General features: G+C 45.0%; 1 protein-coding gene across 4 annotated transcripts in view; it reads right to left on the bottom strand.

Annotated features, from left to right (window-relative positions):
- Nucleotides 1–27,308, bottom strand: part of NBEAL1 (neurobeachin like 1) — a 672,403-nt gene that overhangs the window by 482,851 nt on the left and 162,244 nt on the right. For all 4 annotated transcript variants that reach the window (XM_069226032.1, XM_069226034.1, XM_069226033.1 and 1 more), the window contains one exon: nt 13,083–13,244. In XM_069226032.1, the coding sequence (XP_069082133.1) occupies nt 13,083–13,244 (162 nt within the window). The remainder of the gene's footprint in view (nt 1–13,082; nt 13,245–27,308) is intronic.

The following is a 27,308-nucleotide window of genomic DNA, read 5'->3' on the forward strand; positions in this document are numbered from 1 at the left end:
GAGGGCTTGTGTAACCAGAAAAGTGAACAGATCTCACTGGGGTGCTCTCCTTTGGGAAATGTTCACAGGAAAGTGTAGGGATAGACTCCTCACACTCTCTGGACAAGATGCAGAATCTTATGACCTCATGAAGGGTACCCTGATTGAGGGCTTTGGATTCTCCACTGAGGAGTATAGGATTAGATTCAGGGGGGGCTCAAAAATCCTCGAGCCAGACCTGGGTTGACTTTGTAGACTACTCAGTGAAAACACTAGATGGTTGGATTCAAGGCAGTGGTGTAAATAATTATGATGGGCTGTACAATTTATTTGTGAAAGAACACCTGTTAAGTAATTGTTTCAATGATAAACTGCATCAGCATCTGGTAGACCTAGGACCAATTTCTCCCCAAGAATTGGGAAAGAAGGCGGACCATTGGGTCAAGACAAGGGTGTCCAAGACTTCAACAGGGGGTGACCAAAAGAAAGGGGTCACAAAGACTCCCCAGGGGAAGGGTGATGAGACAACCAAAACTAAAAATAGTAAAGAGTCTTTTACAGGCCCCCAAAAACCTGCACAGGAGGGTGGGCCCAGAGCCTCTTCACAAAACAATGGGTACAAGGGTAAAAACTTTGATCCCAAAAAGGCCTGGTGTCATAGCTGTAAACAGCATGGACACCAAACTGGAGACAAGGCCTGTCCCAAGAAAGGTTCCACTCCAAACTCCCATCCAGGTAACACTGGTATGGCTAGTCTCCAAGTGGGATCAACAGTGTGCCCAGAGCAAATCAGGGTCCACACTGAAGCTACTCTAGTTTCTGAGGGTGGGGTGGATTTAGCCACACTAGCTGTCTGGCCGCCTAACATGCAAAAATACAGACAGCAACTCTTAATTAATGGGACTAGAATAGAGGGCCTGAGGGATACAGGTGCCAGTGTCACCATGGTGACAGAGAAACTGGTTTCCCCTGGCCAATACCTGACTGGAAAAACTTACACAGTCACCAACGCTGACAATCAGAGAAAAGTACATCCCATGGCAATGGTTACTTTAGAATGGGGAGGGGTCAATGGCCTGAAACAGGTGGTGGTCTCCTCAAATATCCCAGTGGACTGTCTGCTTGGAAATGACCTGGAGTCCTCAGCATGGGCTGAGGTAGAACTAAAAACCCATGCAGCAATGCTGGGTATCCCTGAACTGGTGTGTGTGAAAACAAGAGCACAGTGCAAGGCACAGGGTGAAAAAGTAGAGCTGGAGTCTGGAAAAATGGCCCAGCCTACCAAGAGGAAAGGAAAGTCAGCTGGGAAACCAGCTGCAACACAACACCAAAAAGAGAACCTCTCTTCTCAGGAAGAAGTTCTGCCCTCTGAGGGAACTGAGCCTTTGGAGCTTGAACCTTATCAGGTTGAGCTCTTAGGCCCAGGGGGACCCTCAAGGGAGGAGCTGTGTAAGGGACAAGAAACCTGTCCCTCTCTTGAAGGCCTTAGGCAGCAAGCTGCTGAAGAGTCCAAAGGCAAGAAAAATGGAACACATAGGGTCTATTGGGAAGATGGACTCCTGTACACTGAGGCCAGAGACCCCAAACCTGGTGCCACTAGGAGAGTGGTAGTGCCTCAGCTGTTCAGAGAGTTCATCCTAACATTGGCCCATGACATTCCCCTTGCTGGACATTTGGGACAAACCAAGACGTGGGAGAGGTTAGTCAACCACTTCTACTGGCCCAATATGTCCAACATGGTTAAGGAGTTTTGCCTCTCCTGCCCCACCTGTCAAGCCAGTGGTAAGACAGGTGGGCATCCAAAGGCCCCCCTCATTCCACTTCCAGTGGTGGGGGTTCCCTTTGAAAGAGTGGGTGTGGACATAGTTGGTCCACTAGAACCTCCCACAGCTTCAGGAAATATGTATATCCTGGTAGTAGTGGATCATGCTACCAGGTATCCTGAAGCTATTCCCCTTAGGTCGACTACTGCCCCTGCAGTAGCCAAGGCCCTCATTGGTATCTTTACCAGAGTGGGTTTCCCTAAGGAGGTGGTGTCTGACAGAGGTACCAACTTCATGTCAGCATACCTAAAGCACATGTGGAATGAGTGTGGAGTGACTTATAAATTCACTACACCATACCATCCACAAACTAATGGCTTGGTTGAGAGATTCAACAAGACATTAAAAGGCATGATCATGGGGCTCCCAGAAAAGCTCAAAAGGAGATGGGATGTCCTCTTGCCATGTCTGCTTTTCGCTTACAGAGAGGTGCCACAGAAGGGAGTAGGATTCTCACCCTTTGAACTTCTGTTTGGTCATCCTGTAAGGGGACCACTTGCCCTTGTTAAAGAAGGCTGGGAGAGACCTCTCCATGAGCCTAAACAGGACATAGTGGACTATGTACTTGGCCTTCGCTCCAGAATGGCCGAGTACATGGAAAAGGCAACCAAAAACCTTGAGGCCAGCCAACAGCTCCAGAAGTTTTGGTATGACCAAAAGGCTGCACTGGTTGAGTTCCAACCAGGGCAGAAAGTCTGGGTTCTGGAGCCTGTGGCTCCCAGGGCACTCCAGGACAAATGGAGTGGCCCTTACCCAGTTCTAGAGAGGAAGAGTCAGGTCACCTACTTGGTGGACCTGGGCACAAGCAGGAGCCCCAAGAGGGTGATCCATGTAAACCGCCTTAAACTCTTCCACGACAGGGCTGATGTCAATCTGTTGATGGTAACAGATGAGGATCAGGAGGCAGAGAGTAAACCTCTCCCTGATCTTCTGTCATCAGACCCAAAAGATGGTACAGTAGATGGAGTGATCTACTCAGACACCCTCTCTGGCCAACAGCAAGCTGATTGTAGGAGAATCCTACAACAGTTTCCTGAACTCTTCTCCTTAACCCCTGGTCAGACACACCTGTGTACCCATGATGTGGACACAGGAGACAGCATGCCTGTCAAGAACAAAATCTTTAGACAGTCTGACCATGTTAAGGAAAGCATCAAGGTGGAAGTCCACAAGATGCTAGAATTGGGAGTAATTGAGCACTCTGACAGCCCCTGGGCTAGCCCAGTGGTCTTAGTCCCCAAACCTCACACCAAAGATGGAAAGAAAGAGATGAGGTTTTGTGTGGACTACAGAGGGCTCAATTCTGTCACCAAGACAGATGCCCATCCAATTCCAAGAGCTGATGAGCTCATTGATAAATTAGGTGCTGCCAAATTTCTAAGTACCTTTGACTTGACAGCAGGGTACTGGCAAATAAAAATGGCACCTGGAGCAAAAGAAAAGACAGCATTCTCCACACCTGATGGGCATTATCAGTTTACTGTTATGCCCTTTGGTTTAAAGAATGCCCCTGCCACCTTCCAAAGGTTGGTGAATCAAGTCCTTGCTGGCTTGGAGTCCTTTAGCACAGCTTATCTTGATGATATTGCTGTCTTTAGCTCCACCTGGCAGGATCACCTGGTCCACCTGGGGAAGGTTTTGAAGGCTCTGCAATCTGCAGGCCTCTCTATCAAGGCATCCAAATGCCAGATAGGGCAGGGAACTGTGGTTTACTTGGGACACCTTGTAGGTGGAGGCCAAGTTCAGCCACTCCAACCCAAGATCCAGACCATTCTGGACTGGGTAGCTCCAAAAACCCAGACTCAAGTCAGGGCATTCCTTGGCTTGACTGGGTATTACAGGAGGTTTGTGAAGGGATATGGATCCATTGTGACAGCCCTCACTGAACTCACCTCCAAGAAAATGCCCAAGAAAGTAAACTGGACTGTGGAATGCCAACAGGCCTTTGACACCCTGAAACAGGCAATGTGCTCAGCACCAGTTCTCAAAGCTCCAGATTATTCTAAGCAGTTCATTGTGCAGACTGATGCCTCTGAACATGGGATAGGGGCAGTTTTGTCCCAAACAAATGATGATGGCCTTGACCAGCCTGTTGCTTTCATTAGCAGGAGGTTACTCCCCAGGGAGCAGCGTTGGAGTGCCATTGAGAGGGAGGCCTTTGCTGTGGTTTGGTCCCTGAAGAAGCTGAGACCATACCTCTTTGGGACTCACTTCCTAATTCAAACTGACCACAGACCTCTCAAATGGCTGATGCAAATGAAAGGTGAAAATCCTAAACTGTTGAGGTGGTCCATCTCCCTACAGGGAACGGACTTTATAGTGGAACACAGACCTGGGACTGCCCATGCCAATGCAGATGGCCTTTCCAGGTTCTTCCACTTAGAAAATGAAGACTCTCTTGGGAAAGGTTAGTCTCATCCTCTTTCGTTTGGGGGGGGGTTGTGTAAGGAAATGCCTCCTTGGCATGGTTGCCCCCTGACTTTTTGCCTTTGCTGATGCTATGTTTACAATTGAAAGTGTGCTGAGGCCTGCTAACCAGGCCCCAGCACCAGTGTTCTTTCCCTAACCTGTACTTTTGTATCCACAATTGGCAGACCCTGGCATCCAGATAAGTCCCTTGTAACTGGTACTTCTAGTACCAAGGGCCCTGATGCCAAGGAAGGTCTCTAAGGGCTGCAGCATGTCTTATGCCACCCTGGAGACCTCTCACTCAGCACAGACACACTGCTTGCCAGCTTGTGTGTGCTAGTGAGGACAAAACGAGTAAGTCGACATGGCACTCCCCTCAGGGTGCCATGCCAGCCTCTCACTGCCTATGCAGTATAGGTAAGACACCCCTCTAGCAGGCCTTACAGCCCTAAGGCAGGGTGCACTATACCATAGGTGAGGGTACCAGTGCATGAGCATGGTACCCCTACAGTGCCTAAACAAAACCTTAGACATTGTAAGTGCAGGGTAGCCATAAGAGTATATGGTCTGGGAGTTTGTCAAACACGAACTCCACAGCACCATAATGGCTACACTGAAAACTGGGAAGTTTGGTATCAAACTTCTCAGCACAATAAATGCACACTGATGCCAGTGTACATTTTATTGTAAAATACACCACAGAGGGCACCTTAGAGGTGCCCCCTGAAACTTAACCGACTATCTGTGTAGGCTGACTAGTTTTAGCAGCCTGCCACAAACCGAGACATGTTGCTGGCCCCATGGGGAGAGTGCCTTTGTCACTCTGAGGCCAGTAACAAAGCCTGCACTGGGTGGAGATGCTAACACCTCTCCCAGGCAGGAATTGTCACACCTGGCGGTGAGCCTCAAAGGCTCACCTCCTTTGTGCCAACCCAGCAGGACACTCCAGCTAGTGGAGTTGCCCGCCCCCTCCGGCCAGGCCCCACTTTTGGCGGCAAGGCCGGAGAAAATAATGAGAATAACAAGGAGGAGTCACTGGCCAGTCAGGACAGCCCCTAAGGTGTCCTGAGCTGAGGTGACTCTAACTTTTAGAAATCCTCCATCTTGCAGATGGAGGATTCCCCCAATAGGGTTAGGATTGTGACCCCCTCCCCTTGGGAGGAGGCACAAAGAGGGTGTACCCACCCTCAGGGCTAGTAGCCATTGGCTACTAACCCCCCAGACCTAAACACGCCCTTAAATTTAGTATTTAAGGGCTACCCTGCACCCTAGAAAATTAGATTCCTGCAACTACAAGAAGAAGGACTGCCTAGCTGAAAAACCCCTGCAGAGGAAGACCAGAAGACGACAACTGCCTTGGCTCCAGAAACTCACCGGCCTGTCTCCTGCCTTCCAAAAGATCCTGCTCCAGCGACGCCTTCCAAAGGGACCAGCGACCTCGACATCCTCTGAGGACTGCCCCTACTTCGAAAAGACAAGAAACTCCCGAGGACAGCGGACCTGCTCCAAGAAAAGCTGCAACTTTGTTTCCAGCAGCTTTAAAGAACCCTGCAAGCTCCCCGCAAAAGGCGTGAGACTTGCAACACTGCACCCGGCGACCCCGACTCGGCTGGTGGCGATCCAACACCTCAGGAGGGACCCCAGGACTACTCTAAGACTGTGAGTACAAAAACCTGTCCCCCCTGAGCCCCCACAGCGCCGCCTGCAGAGGGAATCCCGAGGCTTCCCCTGACCGCGACTCTTTGAATCCAAAGTCCCGACACCTGGGAGAGACCCTGCACCCGCAGCCCCCAGGACCTGAAGGACCGGACTTTCACTGGAGGAGTGACCCCCAGGAGTCCCTCTCCCTTGCCCAAGTGGAGGTTTCCCCGAGGAACCCCCCCCTGGCCTGCCTGCAGCGCTGAAGAGATCCCTAGATCTCCCATTGACTTCCATTACAAACCCGACGCTTGTTTCTACACTGCACCCGGCCGCCCCCGCGCTGCTGAGGGTGAAATTTCTGTGTGGGCTTGTGTCCCCCCCGGTGCCCTACAAAACCCCCCTGGTCTGCCCTCCGAAGACGCGGGTACTTACCTGCAAGCAGACCGGAACCGGGGCACCCCCTTCTCTCCATTCTAGCCTATGTGTTTTGGGCACCACTTTGAACTCTGCACCTGACCGGCCCTGAGCTGCTGGTGTGGTGACTTTGGGGTTGCTCTGAACCCCCAACGGTGGGCTACCTTGGACCAAGAACTGAACCCTGTAAGTGTCTTACTTACCTGGTAAAACTAACAAATACTTACCTCCCCTAGGAACTGTGAAAATTGCACTAAGTGTCCACTTTTAAAACAGCTATTTGTGAATAACTTGAAAAGTATACATGCAATTTTGATGATTTGAAGTTCCTAAAGTACTTACCTGCAATACCTTTCGAATGAGCTATTACATGTAGAATTTGAACCTGTGGTTCTTAAAATAAACTAAGAAAAGATATTTTTCTATATAAAAACCTATTGGCTGGATTTGTCTCTGAGTGTGTGTACCTCATTTATTGTCTATGTGTATGTACAACAAATGCTTAACACTACTCCTTGGATAAGCCTACTGCTCGACCACACTACCACAAAATAGAGCATTAGTATTATCTATTTTTACCACTATTTTACCTCTAAGGGGAACCCTTGGACTCTGTGCATGCTATTCCTTACTTTGAAATAGCACATACAGAGCCAACTTCCTACAGATTACCAAACACATCTGGCCCTATAAAGGAAGTTCTTTGTGATCATTTACATAAGAGAGAGGGGTTCTTCAAGATGTTTATAAAAGGGTTACAACTTCTACTATTCACAGAGGAAGAGGTTTCAGAGAAATAACTTATCCAAAGTTTCAGAGTCAGTTAATCAATCAGGAAGGTCCAAGTGAAAGTCCTGACTACTGCTGATCTCCTTCTGAAGCAGAAGTACTAGGAGGAAAAATAATGCATTTATACGATGTACAGCACATAAACAGTAGAAATCGTAGGCCTTGGGTATTATCAGGATAGGTTATCAAACAGTCTTCACCAAGAATCATCCCTACTCCTGTTACCAGGAATCTGATTAAGTGACAAGTCCTTTGGAGACAGTAAAAGCATTATTAGAGAAAGAAGCAAATATCCCCGATTCTCCACAGGGTGTAGGGAATGGTGTCTATTCTACACATTTTCTACTACAAAAGGCCTCAGGAGAATACAGTCTGGTGTTGAATCTGAACAGGCAATATGTTTGAGTAAAAATAATACATTTCCGAATGATCACGTTGTAGAGGATCATTCGGATGATCTTGAAGTGAGACTTTCTGGAAACCATTGATCTACACAGTGCCTTATTTACATAGCCTGTTAAATATAAAGCATTTGAAGTTCCTTTGGTTTGCCATAGATGATCTTCATTTTCAGTTCAGTTTCATCACTTTGGGTCTGAAGTCAGCTTCTTGAACCTTCACTAAGGTCCTTGCTCCTCTGGTGGCACTGCTCCATCAGCCATATCTAGATGATAAGCCATTTCATTCCTCATTAAGCACTGTCATAGGTATCCATTTGAAAAGGGCACTCTTGGTGCTAAAGGAGCTTGGCTTTCTAATAAACATGCAAAAATCCCAGTTGTTCCCATCACAACATCAACTGCTCATCAGGGTCAGAGAATGGAAAGCTTTAGTGATTCTGACTATGGCATAATGGCCCTGCTCTTGTTGGTATTCTCTCCGGTAAGCAATGAAGGTTTGTCAGTAGATTCTACTTAGGATTTCTACATCACCTCTGGTGTTTTCTCTTCTCTACATTAGGACAACTTTGCAAAGCTCAGGTTGATGGCCTAGAGATTGGAAGGGAAGGACTGATAAAAAGAGGTCTTTTGAGACCCTGGTCAGAACCATTCAATCTTCGAGAAAGACTTCTACACTAAAGACATATGAAAAGCACCTGGTAGCTTTGAGTAGGTGGTGTGTAGAGAAGCGTTTGCTTGCAAATTTAGTTCTGCTTTATCATTCCTTCGGAATGGGGTTTCCCTAGGATTGATGGCATCCCCATTGAAGAGCCAGGGAGAAGTCATAATGGGGTTCAGAGCTACCTGCGATATTCTGTTGAAGGAACGGGCATTGGTTTGCAGATTCTTCAGTTGAATAATATAAGTCCTCAAACAGAGGCATTGCTTTCCTCTTGGGACTTGCAGATACTGCAAGATGTCCTGAAGGGTCGATCATTTGAACCCTTGGATCAGGTCGATACTGGAATTTTAACTTCAAAGACCTTTTTCTTGTTGGTCATAATTTCTGCCAGAAGTCTTGGAGAATTGGGTTCATTATCTTACAAGGATGCATTTTGGAGGGTTTATGAGGATAAATTATCATTCAGCTGGGACCCCCTCTTTGATCCCAGATATAACTTGTCATTGCACAAGGATGAGGAGATAAATCTCCCAGTGCTTTTTCCCTATCCTGAAGAAAAACATCTGCATTCTCTAGATATAAGAAGAGCAGTTCTCATTATCTGGACAGAGCGTTGAGTGTTAGAATGTGATTTTCATTGTCAGTAAATTTTGGACCACTGAAAAAGCAAGCAAAACCTGCAGTGCAGACACAAAGTAGGTGGAGTTAGTCCCTTATCACTTTAGCCTAAAGGGAGGCCAGGTTACCTTACCCTCAAGGAGTTCAGGACAAATCAAATAGGGATATTTTGGTTTCTGTAGCAGAAATGTAAGCAGCCTCCATACTTGAGATATTCATGGCAGCTGCATGCTTCTCCATCCATCTTTATGAAACATTACAGAACAATACAGGTGATAGACTTCAATGATGTATTTGGTTTGAAGGTTCTCTCCTCTACAGAACGAAGGGGGAGTGGGTAATATTTATTAAGTTCTGATAATTCTACTTTCAGTTGTCTTGGTTTGTTTTGCTTGGGTAAATGTCATGTTGCAATGAAAGTGAGTGAGGGGGCAAATCTGGTAATCATTCAATTACTTAGCAACAACTGCATTAATCTGAGTCCCACCCTCACTCTAATCCATTAACTCTCTCTCTCTCTGTCTCTCTCTCTCTCTCCTGCCCTGTTTCTCCAGGCCAACTGGTTTGCCTGAGGCTTATTATTTACATGATACGGTAAGGGAGGGGATTGGACATATAAACAAAAGCTTGTTTTGCCATTGATGGTATCTGGAAGGCATGACTGTCGTGTTGTCCTGAATTAGAGCAAGTGAAGGACTCAGAATAATGCAATTACCATTAAGTAATTAAAGCATTCCCTCATTCCTTGGGCTTGCCTGTATCCTTTTGTGTTTTTCCTTCAAAGAAACATGGGATGATCAGTCACTCTACTTCCCTCAGTTTACATGACATTTTTATAGACCACCAGGTAAAGGTGCGAACAATAAAATAAAACAATGCCATCTTCACTACTTATCGTACGGTGCATTAGGATGCCACTGAGTAACATCCGTGTAAGTAGCAACATCTGCTGTTGTTTCTGTGATGCATTTTGTGGAGAACAAATAATGTATGAGGGGAAACAGATATGAACTTTTGGTTGTAACATTTTTTCAAACAATGCATTTAGCTGCAGTTAAGATGGAAATTCTTAAATATCCAAATCGTGTGAGTCTGGTGTGAAGGTCAGCTTCCAGTTCTGCAGTTCAACCTATTTCACAGCCTACTTTCCTTTTCACACCCCCACAGATAATTCAGATTTCAAATAAGCTGCATCTCAATGCACTCGCTGCAAATTAGGGGAAATATTCATAACTCATGAATTGTACTCCATGACAAAGGAATGTGTGTGTCTTATACCAGTGGGGAAGCACCTAGTGGCTGTCTTGGTTAAAGGTTTGGGACCAGTGTCACTTGCTGTTATCCGTTTTGTGAGGACAGATCTCAACCATGCGAGAGAAACTCGGAGATGGCAAACAGTCTTTTAACCTGTAGAAGCTAGTGGTGAGCCTATCAAAGGCTGCAAATGGGGCCTAATGACCAGAGCAACTCGAATTTTAGAACTGGGGAACCAGGTCTGTGTCTTGGCATCGTCTCCAAAGCCTTTGATTCTGGAAAAATTAACTGATAAGCCTGTGCATTTAAAAAAATGGCCTTTGTAATATAATATGGTGCTCATGTAAAGAGCACTAATGCCCTTGGATCAAGTTAGCATGATATAAAAACTGCACACAAAAAAAAGAATTTCTAAAAAAAAGAAGTACATGACTGAGAGTGTGACTGGCTGCTTTAATAGAATTTGAGGGAGGATATTAAATTAACAATATAGGTTTAAGTACATAAGTGCTACTCATATTTATAAAGGGTTTGTGTCACCACTACTTCTGCAAACGTTAGTGTGATTGGGAATCTATTTGATCATGTGGTTTTTGTATTACTGGTACATATGCCTGTAAGACGTATCCACCTCTACTGTTTATGGTATATGATTGCCACATTTTTATAATATTGTTTTTGTTCAGCATTAGACTTCCATTCAGCATTGCTGTTATAACAGATGACCCTCTGGTTTGTTTTAGCCAGGCTCGACTATTGTAACCCACTTTACACAGGTCTAGCTAATGCCCTGGTTAATTAACAGAAGAGGGTTCCAAACTTGCAGTCAGAGTCATATGTGGTAAAAAAAAAACATCACTGTATCTTGCGTTGGTTTACACTGGCTCCCATTGAAACAGAGAATTCAATTTAAGATCTTGTGCTCGATGCTTAGTCTTTTATGGAACAATGAAGTCCCCATTATCATCTTTATGTAACACTTACACTCCGATTTGGCCCTCCGCTAAAGAAAAATTCTGCTATTCTCTACTCCAAAAGTGTAGAAAGCTCAGATTGGCAGAAGATCATTAAAATATGTGGTCCTCCGCTATGGAAAGAACTCCTTATTAAACATTTCATTTGTTTGTTTTATGAAAGTTTTTTAAACATACCCATTTGCAAATTTTGGTTATATTCATGCACTCTGTTATCAGTGTCATTCCTGTGGAGACCAGTGCTAAGATTTTTTTTTAGGTGTACGCTCACACTTCACAGAATAGTGCAGAAAGTATTCTGCCCTTTTTTTCCCCAAAGGCTCAGTACACCACGTACAATACCTTAAATTTGATTTGCTATGCCAATGGAAACTAGTGGAGCTCTTTCATGGCTGGCTTTCCTCATATTCAGGCATTTTCTGGCAGTGTAAGTTTTGATCCCGTGGAGAGTCTGGAACTCCTTCCTTAGTGCTTCTGCGTACACTATAGTTCTGACAGGACCAAACAAGGGCTCATGTGAGCTCAGTTCAAAGCTTTGTCTGAGAAGCAAGAGAACAATTCTGTTGCAGTCTGGTGCTTCTTTTGATGACTATGATTTATTATACAAAACCGGGGCAAAACCACACCCCAAGGATTTTCACTTTGTGTGCTGAGACCAAAGGCACGTTCAGATGCCCGGACTATTGAAAATGGCACTGTTCACTGTGTCCCTAGTAATCAAGATTTTGATTTTGGCTCTTTTCCTCCATCCATTAGGCAGCCTGAGATTCAGTTTCAGGGATCCTGGTTACCCAGCTCAACGTTGTCCTATGTCTCATACATTTGGAACTGCATAGGATGTGGTGAATTTACTTCTAACAAGGGCCGCAAGTTGATGTTTAACTTCAAGAGTTCACAGAGGCATAGCAAGAAGCAGGACAGCTTCTGAGGTGAAAGAATATCCTGCAATTTGATGACTGACTATGCACAATATATGAACGGGGGGAGAGATTTTAGGGCAAGCAAGTGGGAATTCAAAATCTCTACTTTTTCTTACCAAGATCCACAGAAAGTTATGGCACACAATGACCAAAAAAGAACACTCAAAGCCTCCTTGAGAACAAAAAGTTTGAATTTAATAATGAGAAAAACAAATACATCAACTACAAGTTTGAAAACGCAAGAGTTTGAACATGTTAATTTGAAATAATATTAAATATGTTTGAAATAGGTGTGAGATAAGCTACAAAAAAGGATCACAGTAAGAACAGGTGCAAGTGGGCGTGCAACACAACAAATTAAGGTTACCCAACGGTTATGGTTAGGGACAGGCTAAGTGTTAAAGATACATTAGTGGAAGGGGTGCAAGTGAAGGTGAGGGTTTGCCTAAGGTTGGTATTAGAGTGAGGGCAAGGAATCGCAATAGGGTAAAAAAAGGGATTAGAGTTAGAGTTAGAGCTGGGGTAATTCACAGGTTGGATTTAGAGATGAGGGTCTCCCTAGGGTAGGAGGGAGAGATCATCTGTTAGGAAAAAGGTGAAGGTTACATAGTGTAAATTAGGGTCACAGTGTAGGGATAAGGTTTAAGGAAACGGTTAGAAATAGGGTAGAGAAAAGGAGTTACTGGAGTTAATGAAAAGGGACACAGACATTAAAAAAAACTATTTACTTTAAAACCTAATGTTAAATACACAGGTTGTATTTTATTTTGAACTAAATGTTTCAAAACGTTAGTCTCAAGTTCCCTTTCCAAACTAACACTACCGAACATTCCATCTAGATTTAGTCAGTCAATTCTCTAGTTTTTTTGTAGAGATACCTTCCCTTAAAAAAAGAAAACCAGTACATATATATTACAAATTGGAAATCCCAACCAGATTTCATAGGCCGTGGCAGATGTACAAATACAATTGGTCAAAAACTAGGATATTGAGAACATGGGGAATATCTAGGTACATGAATCACAGAAAGTAACCAAGGAGAGTCGAAAAGCATTTTGGGAAAGTTTTGAGCCTCAGTAAAAGAACCAGGGAAGTTAACAAATATTAGGTTACTAAGAGAATGCACAAATATTAGGTTACTAAGAGAATGCGCACTGCAATACTTGGCATGTTCAATGCAAAGTGCATAAGTACTGTACCTGCAGACAATGATGAAAAATTTGACAAGCAGAAGTGAAAGGGCCTGCTGCTCCTCTTCCAGCCCATCGGCCGTTTTCTGCACACACTGCAGCAGCTGGTACCGGAGGACCTGCAGAATGTTATCAGGTAGTAGCGATATTCCAGGAGGTACATCATCCACCCTGCAATGTAAACAGAAGTTTGAAACGGTATCAAACATCATGGCACACGGTGTGATTCTATGTGCAGAACACAAACAGCTTAATGCAGCAAAGGAACACAGTGGGCTGCATTAGGCAGAGCCTCTGCTGTTACATACGTGTCACCCTGCCAAGTCTGCGCTGATGGGGAAGTAGGCGAAATTACAAAGCTAGAGCATATCTTTTACCTGCAAGTTTCTAATGAAGGTTTTGTGACCGTGAATGCAGTCACAAAACAATCACAGTTACCACCTACTTCATTGTGGATGCATGCGAAAACGTTTTTTAAGAGCAGGCAGTGGTCTCATGGACCACTGCCTGCTCTTAAAAAATGAAAAGAAAAGTTTTTGTTTTTCATTTTTAAACGCATCCTGTTTTCCTTTAAGGAAAACGGGCTGCATTTAAAAAACTAAAAGATTGCTTTATTGGAAAGCAATCACAGACATGGTGGTCTGCTGAGCCCAGCAGGCCACCATCCCTGTGATTGTAGTCATTCACAATGGCTCGCAAATTGCAACCTACCTCATGAATATTCATGAGGTAGGTCGATTTGCGAGCCCTTGCGAATCGCAGTATGAAACTCCTGAAGTTTCATACATTCCAATAGCGATTACTTAATTGCGATTCAATAAAAATCGCAATTAGGTAATCACTATTGTGAAAAATGATACATCTGGCCCTAAATGCCTATCTGCGCCTTGTAAGGGAGTTGTCTTTTCTTTCCTTTGTCTATTTCTGGAAACTGAGTGACTTGAGAATGATGTACAGATTGTGATTTTGGGAAATATGCAGTTGTCACAATGGAAACCCTAGCCAAATTCCAGAAGAAGATGTAACCTTGAATCCTGTTATAAAATGAACATTAAAAGTGAAACATTCAAGTCCCCGATGTTTAGGAAGTGCACCACATAGCTCCAGTGATGAATGAGTGTTTATTGTTTTACTGCAGAAGATGATGGAGTTGATGGTTCATCCTGTTTTTTGGGCCACATGCAAATGTTACTCCATGCCTGTGTTTCCATTGCGGAGTAAAAAAATACGCTTTTACACTGTGATTTCACAGCTCTGGCACTCATCACCAGTAGGCTACGCCAGTGGTTCCCAACCTTTTGACTTCTGTGGACCCCCAGTTTATCATTACTGGAACCCACGGACTCCCACTGAATCATTACTGTAATCCAGGGACCCCCAGTGAGTCATTACTAGAAGACAGGGACCCTGGCCTAAAAACTGTTAATCACTTGAAACGCAAAACAATACAAAAAAATACAGAAATAAGAATTCATCAAACACATACACAAATGATAACACATTTTATTTAATTTGCAAACAAATATGAATTAAAAAAATATAAGTTTAATAGGAATGTTGGAGCTTTTCTAAATTCAACTGAAGCCACACAAAGTCCATACTATATTCTGCTTGATGCACCTGCACTGCTCCCAGGAATCAATCTGAGGATATTAATTTAATTTTTACTCTCCAATTTCAAATTCCTTGACATTTACAGTACATATAAAAATTTTCAATTGTACATTTAGCCACTTTATTTATATACACTTTGTGAATCTGTTAATATTATTTAATTTTCTAAGCAGTCGTGGACTCCTAGGGGTCCTCGGACCACATGTTGGGAACCACTGGGCTACACAAAGCAAAGCGTATTTAATGACTGTGGCACTCTGAGGAGGTTGTTGGTTATAAAGTATGTTAGCAGCACTGCTAAATGAAATAGAACTTCAACCTTTTAGTCTAACTTTTAATGTATCGTCCCAAGGGAGGATATGAAATTTCCAGTAGAATAAACTGGATTGATGTCCCTTACCATTGAGTAAATGAGTCACACTTTCCATTGAAAAGGCTTTTTTTGATTTGCCTATAACTTTTGATACAGTGGACAGATTTGCACGAAACGTTGCTCAATCAGCTGTTCCAGCATTTCAAGTTGTGAGCATGGCAAAAACCTTAATAGGGGGTGGTGGATTAGACTGTAGGCGGGGCAAATGTGAGCAATTTCCCATTTTAGCTCCTGCGGGAACTTTGATCTCATCTACAGCCTGAACAGATGAATGTATTTACACCAAGTGTGGCATGGAAGTAGAGCTTTACTCAAAAAGTATGCTTGTTTTGATTTGGTGTAAATCCATTCAGTAGTTTTTGAGATGTTAGTGTTTAGAAAAGATGCTAAGAGGCTTCGAAGGATTAACACCTTTGTACACAGACAATGTGACTGGCTGTTTAAGGGCAAAAAAAAATTTCAGAGCCATAGTGAAAATTGCGAGTTGGCTCGGATTTGTACGCTTTGCTTTGGAGGGCCAACTCCAGAAGGATCCCAGCCCCAATCATGAAAGGACTGGGTTAGTTACTATTAGGATGGTGCACCTTGACGCTGCCTGTCGGTGAAACCCCATGTGATGCCCCAAAAGGGGCAAAGTTGTTGGGAATACTGCCGCATGGGTGTGGAGGGACTGAGGGAGCATGCAGTGACTCTACTCTTCTTAACCCCTTCTGTGCCGTCCTCGGCCTGGAGCTCGGTGGGAGTGCTAGCGCTCCCAGCCCTTCCCCTTCCACCCGACCCCCCCCAAACCCTCCAGTGACGTCTGATGATGTCAGCGTGCGATCGCGCACTGACCTCATCAGAGGCCACCTTTCCATTGCACTGGAATGCTCAGCATTTCTCTTCCGATCATGTGATGGGGGCCTGAGAGGCTTTAAAGCTAAGGAAAGGAATTTCCTTCCCGTTAAAGTCTCTCAGAGCATTTCAGAAGCCGGATCGTGAAGCGATGAGGCTTCTGAAATGTCCACTAGACACTAGCAATTTATTTTAGCAACAGAAACTGGCATAAGGGGAGCGACCCCCTGGGCAAGGGTCGCTCCCCAGGGGAGCAATTTTCGGCCTATTGTTATTAGGCCGATTGGGCCTGAGGGGGGGGGGGTAGAAAACTCTAGACGCCAGGGATAATTTTTTTAAATGTATTTAATTATTTTTAGAGGTGGGGAGCAACCCCTTAGGCAAGGGTCGCTCCCCTAGGGGGCAAATTATGTTTAGGCCATTTCTGCCCCCCTTAGGGGCAGATCAGCCTATTTTTATGAGGCCAATCTGCCCCCAAGGGGGGGCAGAAACCACTAGACACCAGGGAGTTTTTTTTTAAGGTGAATTCACGCAAGGGAAGCGACCCCTTAGGCAAGGGTCGCTTCCCTGGGGAGAGGGGGGGGGGGAATTTATTTTAGGCCATTTCTGCTCTCCTTGGGGGCAGCTCGGTGCATTTCTATTACGCCGATCTGTCCCCGGGGAGGGCAGAAACCACTTAGGCAACAGGGATTGGTGTGTGTGTATGTTTTCTTTAGGGGGGGCAGCCTTTTGGGTAAGGGTCGCTCCCCATGGGGACACATTACTGTTGCCATATGCTTATTTTTGGAAGGCCCATCTGCCCCCAAGGGGGGGCAGAAAGACCACCAGAGACCAGAGAAGTTTTTTTTCCCCAAAATAAGAGGGTGGGGGTATGGCTATACCCCCACCAAAAATAAATTGGGCCAAAGTTGTCCTGCCCACCAGTGGGCAGATGGGGCAATTACCCCTGATCCACACCCCGGGGGCAGAAAGTCTACTAGATGCCAGGGAATAAAAAAAAAAAAAATAGTGGGGTGGTGGCTACCAACCAGTATGCCCCCACCCCAACTGAAGGGGGAAACAGTCTTTCAGCTCTACCCCGCACACAAACATCTTACCCAACGGCAAGCAAGAGGACATTTGATTATTTTGGGTTTTGGTTTTACATTTGGGCCATGAGAGCTTGGCTAACTCTCAAAATCGTCCCACTTGGAATGGTGAGGGCTACACTTTATGGACTTAGGGACGCTGCCATGTAGAAAAATCCACAAGACCTAGACACATCTGAAAACTAAATATCTGGGTGATTCCAGGGTGGTGTGTTTCATATGCCCCCGCACCATTTTCTTACCCACATTGCCCTGCAAACCTCCAACTTTGCTGGAAATCAAACATTTTTCCCACATTTTTGTGATGGAACCTTCCGGAATCTGCAGGAATCCACAAAATTCCTACCACCCAGCACTGTCTCATCTATACCGATAGAAATTCTGCTGCACTTGCCAGCCTAAAAATGTTTTTTTTTTAAACTGCCCTTTTGGACCTGCTTTGGTTCCCCCTCAATTTCAACATGTTTTTGGCTCTTCCCTGTCACATGCACTTGGCCCACCTACACAAATGAGGTATCCATTTTACCGGGAGACTGAGGGGAACGTTTGGTGGTATGAAATTTGTCCCGGTGCAGTGATCCCACACAGAAATGTGGGAAAATGTGATTTTTGTAGCTAAATTTGAGGTTTGCTGAGGATTCTGGTTAAGAAAACATTGGGAGATCCATGGAAGCCACACTTCCCTGGACTCCCTCCGGTGTCTAGTTTTCATAAATGTCTGAGTTTGGTAAGTTTCTCTAGATGGCCTCTGAGCCCAGGACCAAATACTCAGGTGCCCCCTTCCCTCTCTTAAAAAAAAAAAGGTAGTTTTGTAATTAATAATTCTGATGTGTCCACGTAGTGTTTTGGTGCATTTCCTGTTGCGGGCATTAGGCCTACCCACACAAGTGAGGTACCATTTTATCAGGAGATATGGGGGAATGCTGGGTAGAAGGAAGTTTGTGGCTTCGCTCAGATTCCATAACTTTGCAGCCCCAAAATGTGAAGAAAAATATTTTTTGGCCAAATTTTGAGGTTTGCTAAGGATTCTGGCTAACAGAACCTGGTGAGAGGCCCACAAGTTACCCGATCCTAGGTTCTCCTAGGTGTCTAGTTTTCAAAAATGCACAGGGTTGGTAGGTTTTTCTAGGTGCTGGCTGAGCTAGAGACCAAAATCTACAGCTAGGCGCTTTCCAAAAAAACACATCAGTTTTCAATGTAAAAAAATGATGTGTCCATGTTGCGTTTTGGGGCATTTCCTGTCGCGGGCGCTAGGCCTACCAACACAAGTGAAGTACAGTTTTTATCAGGAGACTTGGGGGAATGCTGGGTGGAAGGATATTTGTGGCTCCTCCCAGATTCCAGAACTTTCCAACCCGGTGAGAGCCCTAAAAGTCACCCCATTCTGAATTCCCCTAGGTGTCTAGTTTTCAAAAACATATAGGTATGCTAGGTTTCTGTAGGTGGTGGCTGAGCTAGAAGCCAAATCCACAGCTAGGCACTTTCCAAAAAGTACTTCAGATTTCAGTGTAAAAATGTGATGTGTCCTGCTGCCTTTCCTGTCGCAGGCATTAGGCCTATCCACACAAGTGAGGTACCATTTTTATCAGGAGACTTGGGGGAACACAGAATAGCAGAACACGTTTTATTGTCCCTTGTCTTTCTCTAAATATTTTCCTTCCAAATGTCAGACAGTGTGTAAAAAAGACATCTATTTGAGAAATGCTGTGTAATTCACATGCTAGTATGGGGACCCCAGAATTCAGAGATGTGCAAATAACCACTGCTTGATACCTATTTTTCACTCTTTATATTTCACCAAATGAATTGCTGTATACCCGGTATACAATGAAAACCCATTGCAAGGTGCAGCTTGTTTATTGGCTCTGGGTACCTAGGGTTCTTGATGAATCTACAAGTCCTATGAATCCCCGCAACCAGAAAAGTCCGGGAGACGTAACGGTATATTGCTTTCAAACATCTGCCATAGCTGAAAAAAGTTATAGAAGAAAACGTAGACAGAATGGCTCTTTTTTTTTCACCTCAATTTCAATTTTCTTTTTTTTATTTTAGCATGTTACTTTCCTGTAGGAAAACCTTGTCTACTTTTCAGAAATGTTTGGCTGTCTGGGATCCAGCATTGGTTTCACACCCATTTCTTTCACTAACTGGGAGGAGGCTGAAAGCACAAAACATAGTAAAAATGGGGTATGTCCCAGTAAAGTGCCAAAATTGCGTTGAAAAATGTGGTTTTCTGATTCAAGTCTGACTGTTCTTGAAACCTGGGAAGATGGTGATTTTAGCACCGCAAATCCTTTGTTGATGCCATTTTCAGGGAAAAAAACACATGCTTTCTTCTGCATCCCTTCTTTCCCCTTTTTTTTTTTTTCAAACAAAATTTTAGCTGTATTTTGGCCAATTTCTTGGTCTCCCTCCAGGGGAACCCACAAACTCTGGGCACCTCTAGAATCCCAAGGATGTTGGAAAAAAAAGGATGCAAATTTGGCATGGGTAGCTTATGTGGACAAAAGGTTATGAGGGCCTAAGCGTGAACTACCCCAAATAGCCAAAAAAAAAAGGCACGACACCTGAGGGGAAAACGCCTGGCAGCGAAGGGGTTAAAGAATACTAGAAAGTGTTTTTTCTCTCACAGATTAAACTCGAGGTTGTCCATCAGTATTATATCTAGATTTTGTAGTCACATACACATCACTCTGAATTAACCACAAGGTGGCCCACATGGGTAGATGAAACTTCGTAATAAATAAATGAGAACCATGCAAATCACCAGATACTAGGCCATAAAGCCCTTTATTAGACTGAGGTTAAACAAGAAACACGTATGCACCATGAGCAGAATTCTGTGCTTAATTTGTAAATAAAAACGTGCCGGTGCCCAAAGCTCTCCTTTTAAACATGCGGCGGCTGCTGCAATTAAATGTGCGTGCAGGGGATACTGAGGCAGCGTAATCCTGAAGCCATCTCGGGCCTCTTCAATCCATATACAGCCACTCCCCGCCCCTTCAGCTCACTCTTGCAGCTTTCTGTTTTTCCCCTTTGAGACGCCTTTTCATGTTTCTCTTCCTCCGTCTTTCCATATGAGTCTTTCGCTCGCGCTCAATGCGTGAGGCAGAAAAAAAGTACCAGCCCTCAGGTCTGTAAGATAACTGGAGTTGTGGCAATGGGCTTGGTGATATAGAGGAGGATATCGTCCGCAGCATGAACCCTCTTAGCCATCATTGGGGCTTGGTATAGCAAAGCTATCCATTTTCTAGATTTAGTCCGAAAGCCAAATTTTACCAATTTGTGCTGGAGATAAGGCCAGTGTATTGCATCAAATGCCTTTTTCACATCCAATGGAAGAAAAACATAGGTCTCCTCCCTATCTCATTCTTACGCCAATCAATAGTGCAGCCTACCTAAATTAAGTTTGTAGACCTGCCAGGCATGGAGTCTGACTGGTCTGTGTATTAACAGAACCACAACTTTAAGTAGCCTGGTGGCAAGGATTGTAGATAGTATTTTAGCTTCCATTTTTAACAGTGAGATTGGGCGATATGACTCCCAACTCTTTTCAAGCCTGCTCTCCGTATGTATCACTGTGATGGGAGCGAATTGGAGATCAGGTGATAATGCCCCTGTCCCTACTGTCTCTGAACAGGTTAATGAGATGGAGCCCCAATACACCAGCATATCTCTTAAAGAACTCAGTCGGGAACTCATTGGGCCCTGGGATCTTCCCTGCACTAAGCCTCGCAATGGCAGCCTGGTCCTTGGGAACATCGATATCCCTTTCTACTTCCATTCGGTCCTTGGGAAAAAGCACTGGGTAACCACTGTATCCCTAATGTATTCAGCATCTGGCAGTGGGTGCACCCTGTAAAACGCTGCAAAGGTCTGGTGAACTCCTCAACTATAAGTGTGTCAGTCGTGTGTGTCTCCTCCTCTTTCTCTTGCTCAACCATGACAGCAATTTTCCTGACTTGTCCCCAGTGTCATATAAGCAGTGGGAAGTGGCTAGCATGCGCTGCCTTGCCTCTCGCTGTGCCATATCTCAGTATTCGGTGCACAGCACCCCAATTTTGCTGAGGACCTAAGGATCTGTCAGATTCTGAGTGAGATCCTTCAGGTGCCACAAATGGCGCTCCACCTCTGCCACCTTGCGCCATTTTTTCCTCGCAATTATGTTTTGGGCTCTGTCCCTAAGAACCGCTTTATACGCTGCTGTAGTTGGACTCTTGCTCTAGGCAAGACTGCTGGTTTAAGGATGACAGTACTTATGTTTGTAGGCGACTATGCCAATCCTAGACTAAAACGCAACTGGCATCCCAACCCTTCCGGCTCACAAGCAGTACCTCACCAATACTCTAAATAGTCAAAGGTAATCTGTGGCAGCCTTTACGCACGGACTCAAAAACATGACATCTCAGGGAGCTTTGTGGTTAAACGGAGAGTACCCCTTTCTGACATTAACAAAAAGTCTCATTCACACACAGGAAATGAAGAAGATGCAGTAAAGTTTCAATAATATTTATTTCATCAAAACTGCAATCTACGATACGTTGCATGGGCTGCAATGATTAAGATGATGAACAGTGCAAGAAACAGAATGGAAAAGATGAGTCATTATTACAAAGACCCCCACCATCTTGCAAAATTACTCGATATCATGAAGTGTGTGATATGTCCTAATACCCTAGTCTGTAGGCCTAACCTCTAACCCAGAATCAAGCTAGGTATGTTAAACCTCAATCTGCCAATGCCATGTCCATGAGAAGAGCCCCTAACCCTCGTTACCTTGGAATGAGGTCTCAAGCTCAGACTCCGCAGGAGCACGAAGACTGGGTCTGTGTCAAGGCGACGTGCCGCATCGATAGCAGTGATGGCATCTGGTCGGAATCCCTCTGCCTATCTGATAAAGTGAGGAGTATATATACAGATCTGCCTGGACCCCTGACGTGGGTTAGTTTCCAAACAATAGATAACAAGGCGTGCTTGGGACGGTAATTAGTATAAACAATTCCCTCGAAAGAGTGAAGAGGGAAGGTACCTAATGCGGACACCTTCAGTTTGTTTGTATTTGTTGCCTGATCTTGACACCTTAGCACGATGGCACTGATAAGGAAAATCAAAACATGGGCCTAAGTCAAAACAAGGCAGCCATCTTAAAAGAATTAATTAAATAAATGTGCAAAAACAGAGCAGGCTAAGTAGGGTAAAAGTCACTAGGTGACGGGGCACGAGTCTGCAAGCCAATGGCTAAGCTAACTCCTGCATCCCTATTAAAACAAATTAGGATTCACCACAACGCCTCCCAAAGCATTAAAGCCAACTCCACCAACCCCTAATTTTTGGTAAAATAAAGCTCCTTGTCTGTTTGGAGCTCTTGGGCCACTTCTTCATCCCTCAAGTCCCATGCATTCAGTTTCCATCTTGTACCTCTCACTCATCGCTGTCTACCCACCGAGACCCAGAGACAGAAATGTTTGGATAGGCCCCACGCCAGGCATTCGGCCTAGAACACCATGCCAACCTCCCAATTTTTTCGACTTTAAACCAATTTCTAAGATTGTATCAAGAATTGCTGATATGTCGTGAACAAGCATAGTAGGAGCATCCAGTCGTGTCATAAAATGCAGTCCTATTATTAAAGGAAAGGCTAGATTTTACTAAAGACTCAAAAGCGATTATCCCACCTCCTAATACAAAATGGTTTCCCTTTGTGTTTCAGCACCTCCTTCTCAATCATTTCATTGAAAGAAGCCGCTTTCTCCTTCAGATATGTTTCCACCCGTTTTCAACTTCAAACTTGATCACCACTCCTTTCTCAAGATTCAAATGACCTAAAGCTTCAAAACTATTTCAGCAAATTAATTAATCAAACATTCTCAAGACTTGTTTATCTGACTGCTACCTTTTTGTATTGTTATTTATTCTGTTTAACTGACCTCACCTCTTCTGCAAGAAAAGAGGACTCAGTCTCCCCACCTCCCCAGAGGCCTCCCCCATCAAACACCCCAACAAACACCTCACCACACCCTTAATGAACTCCATCGACTCCGGAGCACCCACCGATCCATGCCCCCACAACCTCTTCAACCTAGGAACTGACAAGATCAGCCACCAGCTTACCACCATCCTCAATGCATCCATCTCCACAGCCACCTTTCCTGATGCATGGAAACACGCAGAGATCAGACATCTCCTCAAAAGACGGAACACCGGAAGAGAAACAACCTGCTAGACCCCTCTCAATCAGGATCTACCCACAGTACTGAGACTGTCCTGATTGCCCCCACAGACGCCATTCGCACTCTACTTGACAAAGGAGAAACAGCTGCCCTGATCCTCCTTGACCTCGCCTCAGCCTATGACACCGTCTCTCACAGCATGCTAATCAAGAGACACCACATTGGAATCAGAGAAGACACACTTAGATGGACATCACCACTCCTCGGGGATGGATGCAGAGAACCTGCGCGCCTCCCTTCATCTCACAACCCAAAAGCACCATCTGTGGCGTACACCAAGGCTCATCGCTCTGCCCCACCCTCTTCAACATCTACATGAAACCCCTAGCAGACATCATCAGAACCCGTGATATCAACATCATATCCTGCGTTGATGACACCCAGCTCATCCACTCTCTCTCAGCAGACCCAACAACATCAAAAAGAAACCTTCACAACTGCATCAAGAATGTTGCAGCCTGGATGAAGGACAACTCCCTGAAGCTCAACACGGACAAGTCTGAAGTGCCAATCTTTGGCAACCATACCTTCTTATGGAATGACACATGGTGGCCCGCCGAACTCGGACCTACCCCCAACACCAAAAGACCACGCTCGCAACCTCAGCACCATCCTGGACAGAAAAATCACAATGAAGCGACAGATCAACACAGACTCCTCGGCTTGCTTCCACACACTCTGCTTGCTCCGAAGAATCGTCGAATGGCTACCCACAAACACCAGAAAAACAGTAATGCAAGCCCTAATCACTAGCCGTCTGGACTACACCAACCCACTGTAGGCAGGAAACACCACTAAACTAAAGTTGTGGTTTTGTTCTCAAACTCGAAGGCATCCAAGCACTGCAGAAATTAGTTTTTTATGTGAAAGTGTCAGAATCAGGCAAAGAAACGAAAGAGGATGCAGAAGATGACAAAGTCAACCAAAACACAGAGCTCTCACCATTTAGGTTCAGAAAATAGTTCAACTGTTCCTGCGTACCACTGCTGACAGGATCCCAACCAAGGGCAATCAGGCAGACTTTTGTTAAACCAATAATTTTAGCACGCTCCATAATTACGAATGCCAAAACAGAGAAGGCTTCTTGTGCAATGGATGAGAGAGGTTTTGCTAAAAAGAATCTGAGGGTAAGTGGAAAGAATATTGGAAAAACCATAGTGCTAGGCTTCGAGGAAGGGCAGTTATTCTTTTTATACTTTCTCTGCAGTCAATCATCAAATGCATTAGAGTGGAAGGTTCTGTGATAGAACGGGTGGGCCTATCAAAACAGCACTTTTTTACTATTTATTCTGGCTTGACAATGCAGATGTCTGCAAGACCTACTATTACAAATTAGTTAAAAGGGAATTAATCCTCTCTCACCGCATACAGTTCGATGTATCATATTGCTTCCTATGGAATGCTTGCATTATCATGTGGACTGCTTGCATTACCATGTGTGAGGGATTATTTTCCTTCTGAAAATACAATGAATCCTCATCACACAATACATTATTTAAATTATTTATCTCACAGATGCACTGTATACACAAAGCAATCTCTTAGTTTTTTCCCTGGTGCAGACTATTTTTTAAATATAATCAGCACTCAAAGAATAAGCCAGATTTATTGACTGAGTGGATGCTTGTTCCCCATTCCGTTAACTGATAGTGAAATTGATTATTTTCCCTATATTTATATAGGTACAAACATTTGTGCATGCGTAAAACTATAAGCTTTAATTACGTCCTGGATTTAAATGCATGAACACCTGGGGTATATATATCTGTGGTGGAGTCTGAAGGACTTAATTTGTCTTGGTTCAGTTCATCAGTAAACGCTCGTCTTCATTTGTGGCATTCTCCCCACCTTTTCATTATGGTCCTGTAAGTAATTTTGGGTTTGACCCCATCATTCCTTAAGAGGACAAAATAAATGCCAGTGCAGGAAGGTAACTAATAATTAATGCACTTCTCACTTCTGGTAGGTGACCTTCTTCCTGTTCGATGGCAGTGTATGCACTGTTGAACCTGCCTGATAAGATAGGAGCACCACAGGATCACTGCACATTCAGGTCCATTCCACTGCTCGACCTGGATAGAATGAAGTCTAAATCCAATCCACTGCTCCATAAGGACACAATAAAGTTGTGACCTGGGAAACCCCACTTTGTCGGTGTCCTCGTGGAAGTAAGGCATCTTCCAAAAGGTTCCTCTTTTGTTTACCTGAGATGACCCTGGAAGTGAAGGAAGAGAGCTTTCAACTGATCTTTGTTCTTTTCCTATGTCATTGGTCATGAAAACTGTTGAATGCCACCAAGGACACTGGTATGCTCCAATGAAGGTTTGACGGGAAGCTAAATCACCTTTTTCTGCCTTTTTATGTTGTTTTCTGACTGCCTCAATAGTGGGCGAACTGGGTGTCCTAATTTAAAAGATATCAGCAGATTGTCAATGGACATTTTTTTGTAGTTTTTCTAAAACACTTTTGTAGAAATGCTGCACCTTTGTTTATTCTCTACCCAGTCGCATTACACTTCTGAACCCTGAAACAGTGAATGCAAATGGAATGTTTGATGTAGTACAGACAGCTGAAGACAGGTTGTAATAGTGCGGAAATACGTTACTCTGGGGTAACTTTGTAATACTGTGAGGGAACAAGAATACTATGGTCGTGCAGTTCCCTCCCTCCATTATCATGAGAACATTCACACAGCAGGGATCTGTTTCTTTAAGTAAATAGAAGCCCAAGAGTATGTGCACCCCCATCTGCGATCAGTCACTCATCCTGCCCGCCTGTTTACAAAGCCTGAGCAGGCATGTATAGACCAAGAGAAAGAGGCTGGTGGGTGATTCTGGCTCCAAAAGGTCAGTATGGTGAGCATTATGTACAACAAACAAGTCCACCAAAGAGAAGGTCTAGCCAAACTGGTTTTCAATTGAGGTGGATCGAACTGAGCCAAAACCAAACTATCAGTTCTCCACAATTAGTGATGGTGTGTTTATGAATAAAAACAAGATTGCTAGGTGAAGGTATTAAAGCACAGACTTGGGTGATGGTGGGGATGATGGGATTGAAGAAGCCCTCACCAACCTATCATATAGTGACTGAGGGGGGGCTGGTAATGTAGGACGTGGAACTTCAGAGCTCTGGGGAACCGGCTCTCACCGAACCATCCAGCTGTAGTGTTGCCCTCCACGTGGACTCTGCCCAACACATAAGGGCAGAGAGGTCCACGAGGGAGTAAAATAACGACGAAGCAGACGCGGCCGTCGAGGGGGCCGCAACAGAGGAGACACTGGTTTCCACGTGTTGCTAAGCAGGCCACTGCTGCTGACACTGTGGTGCCATTCCCCTCCTAGGCCCCTCCCCTCGCTTGTTGAGCGCAGTCACTTGGGACTGGCCTGCCCCCCACCCCCACGCGGGGACAGCAGGGCCTGGAGAAGCGGCCTGCATGAGGAGTGAATCTGGAGCCTGCTGAGGGAGGAGCCAAATCAGGGGGCCCGCAGACTGACAGGGGAGCCCTGATTGCCTCCCCCCCAATGCACTGCGGGACCTTGACGGAGACAGTGATGTCCTGGGGCCCCAGCAGGAGGACAGAGTTCAGATTAAAAGGTCAAGGGGGCCCAGACAGCCAACTGGCCCTGAAACTACTTGAGCACGGATACTGCCTTTGGCACCAGGCCTAGAGACCATCTGGGGAGCCGCCCTACCCAGTGCAGTGTGCCGTGGGTTGGGTGCCTGGCTGGCACGGCCACAGCTTGATAAACCTGGCTGGCACGGCCACAGCTTGATAAACGAGGCAAAAACTAAAACGCCTATGCGACTAATCTTGAGAGTGGAGAAAACGCACCCAACAAGCAACGAGTAGTGACTGCACGATGATTGCAGGCTGCCTGCAGCCCTCAGAAGGAGCCGCCTTGCAAAAATAGTTATGTACCACATTTTGTGCTGGTCAGACACTGCTGAGCTTTTTAACTATGGGGAAGGCTAAAAAAAAAGCGGGAAGTGACGGTGGAGGATCGGATGAGTGGCTACCAGAAGTCTGATATGGACGCACAGGGGGCCCACCTGCGCCTGGAAAGCATGCTCCCTACTCCCACGCTTCAAGATGTGA

Source organism: Pleurodeles waltl, chromosome 3_1 (genome assembly GCF_031143425.1).
Source record: "Pleurodeles waltl isolate 20211129_DDA chromosome 3_1, aPleWal1.hap1.20221129, whole genome shotgun sequence".
NCBI lineage: Eukaryota > Metazoa > Chordata > Amphibia > Caudata > Salamandridae > Pleurodeles > Pleurodeles waltl.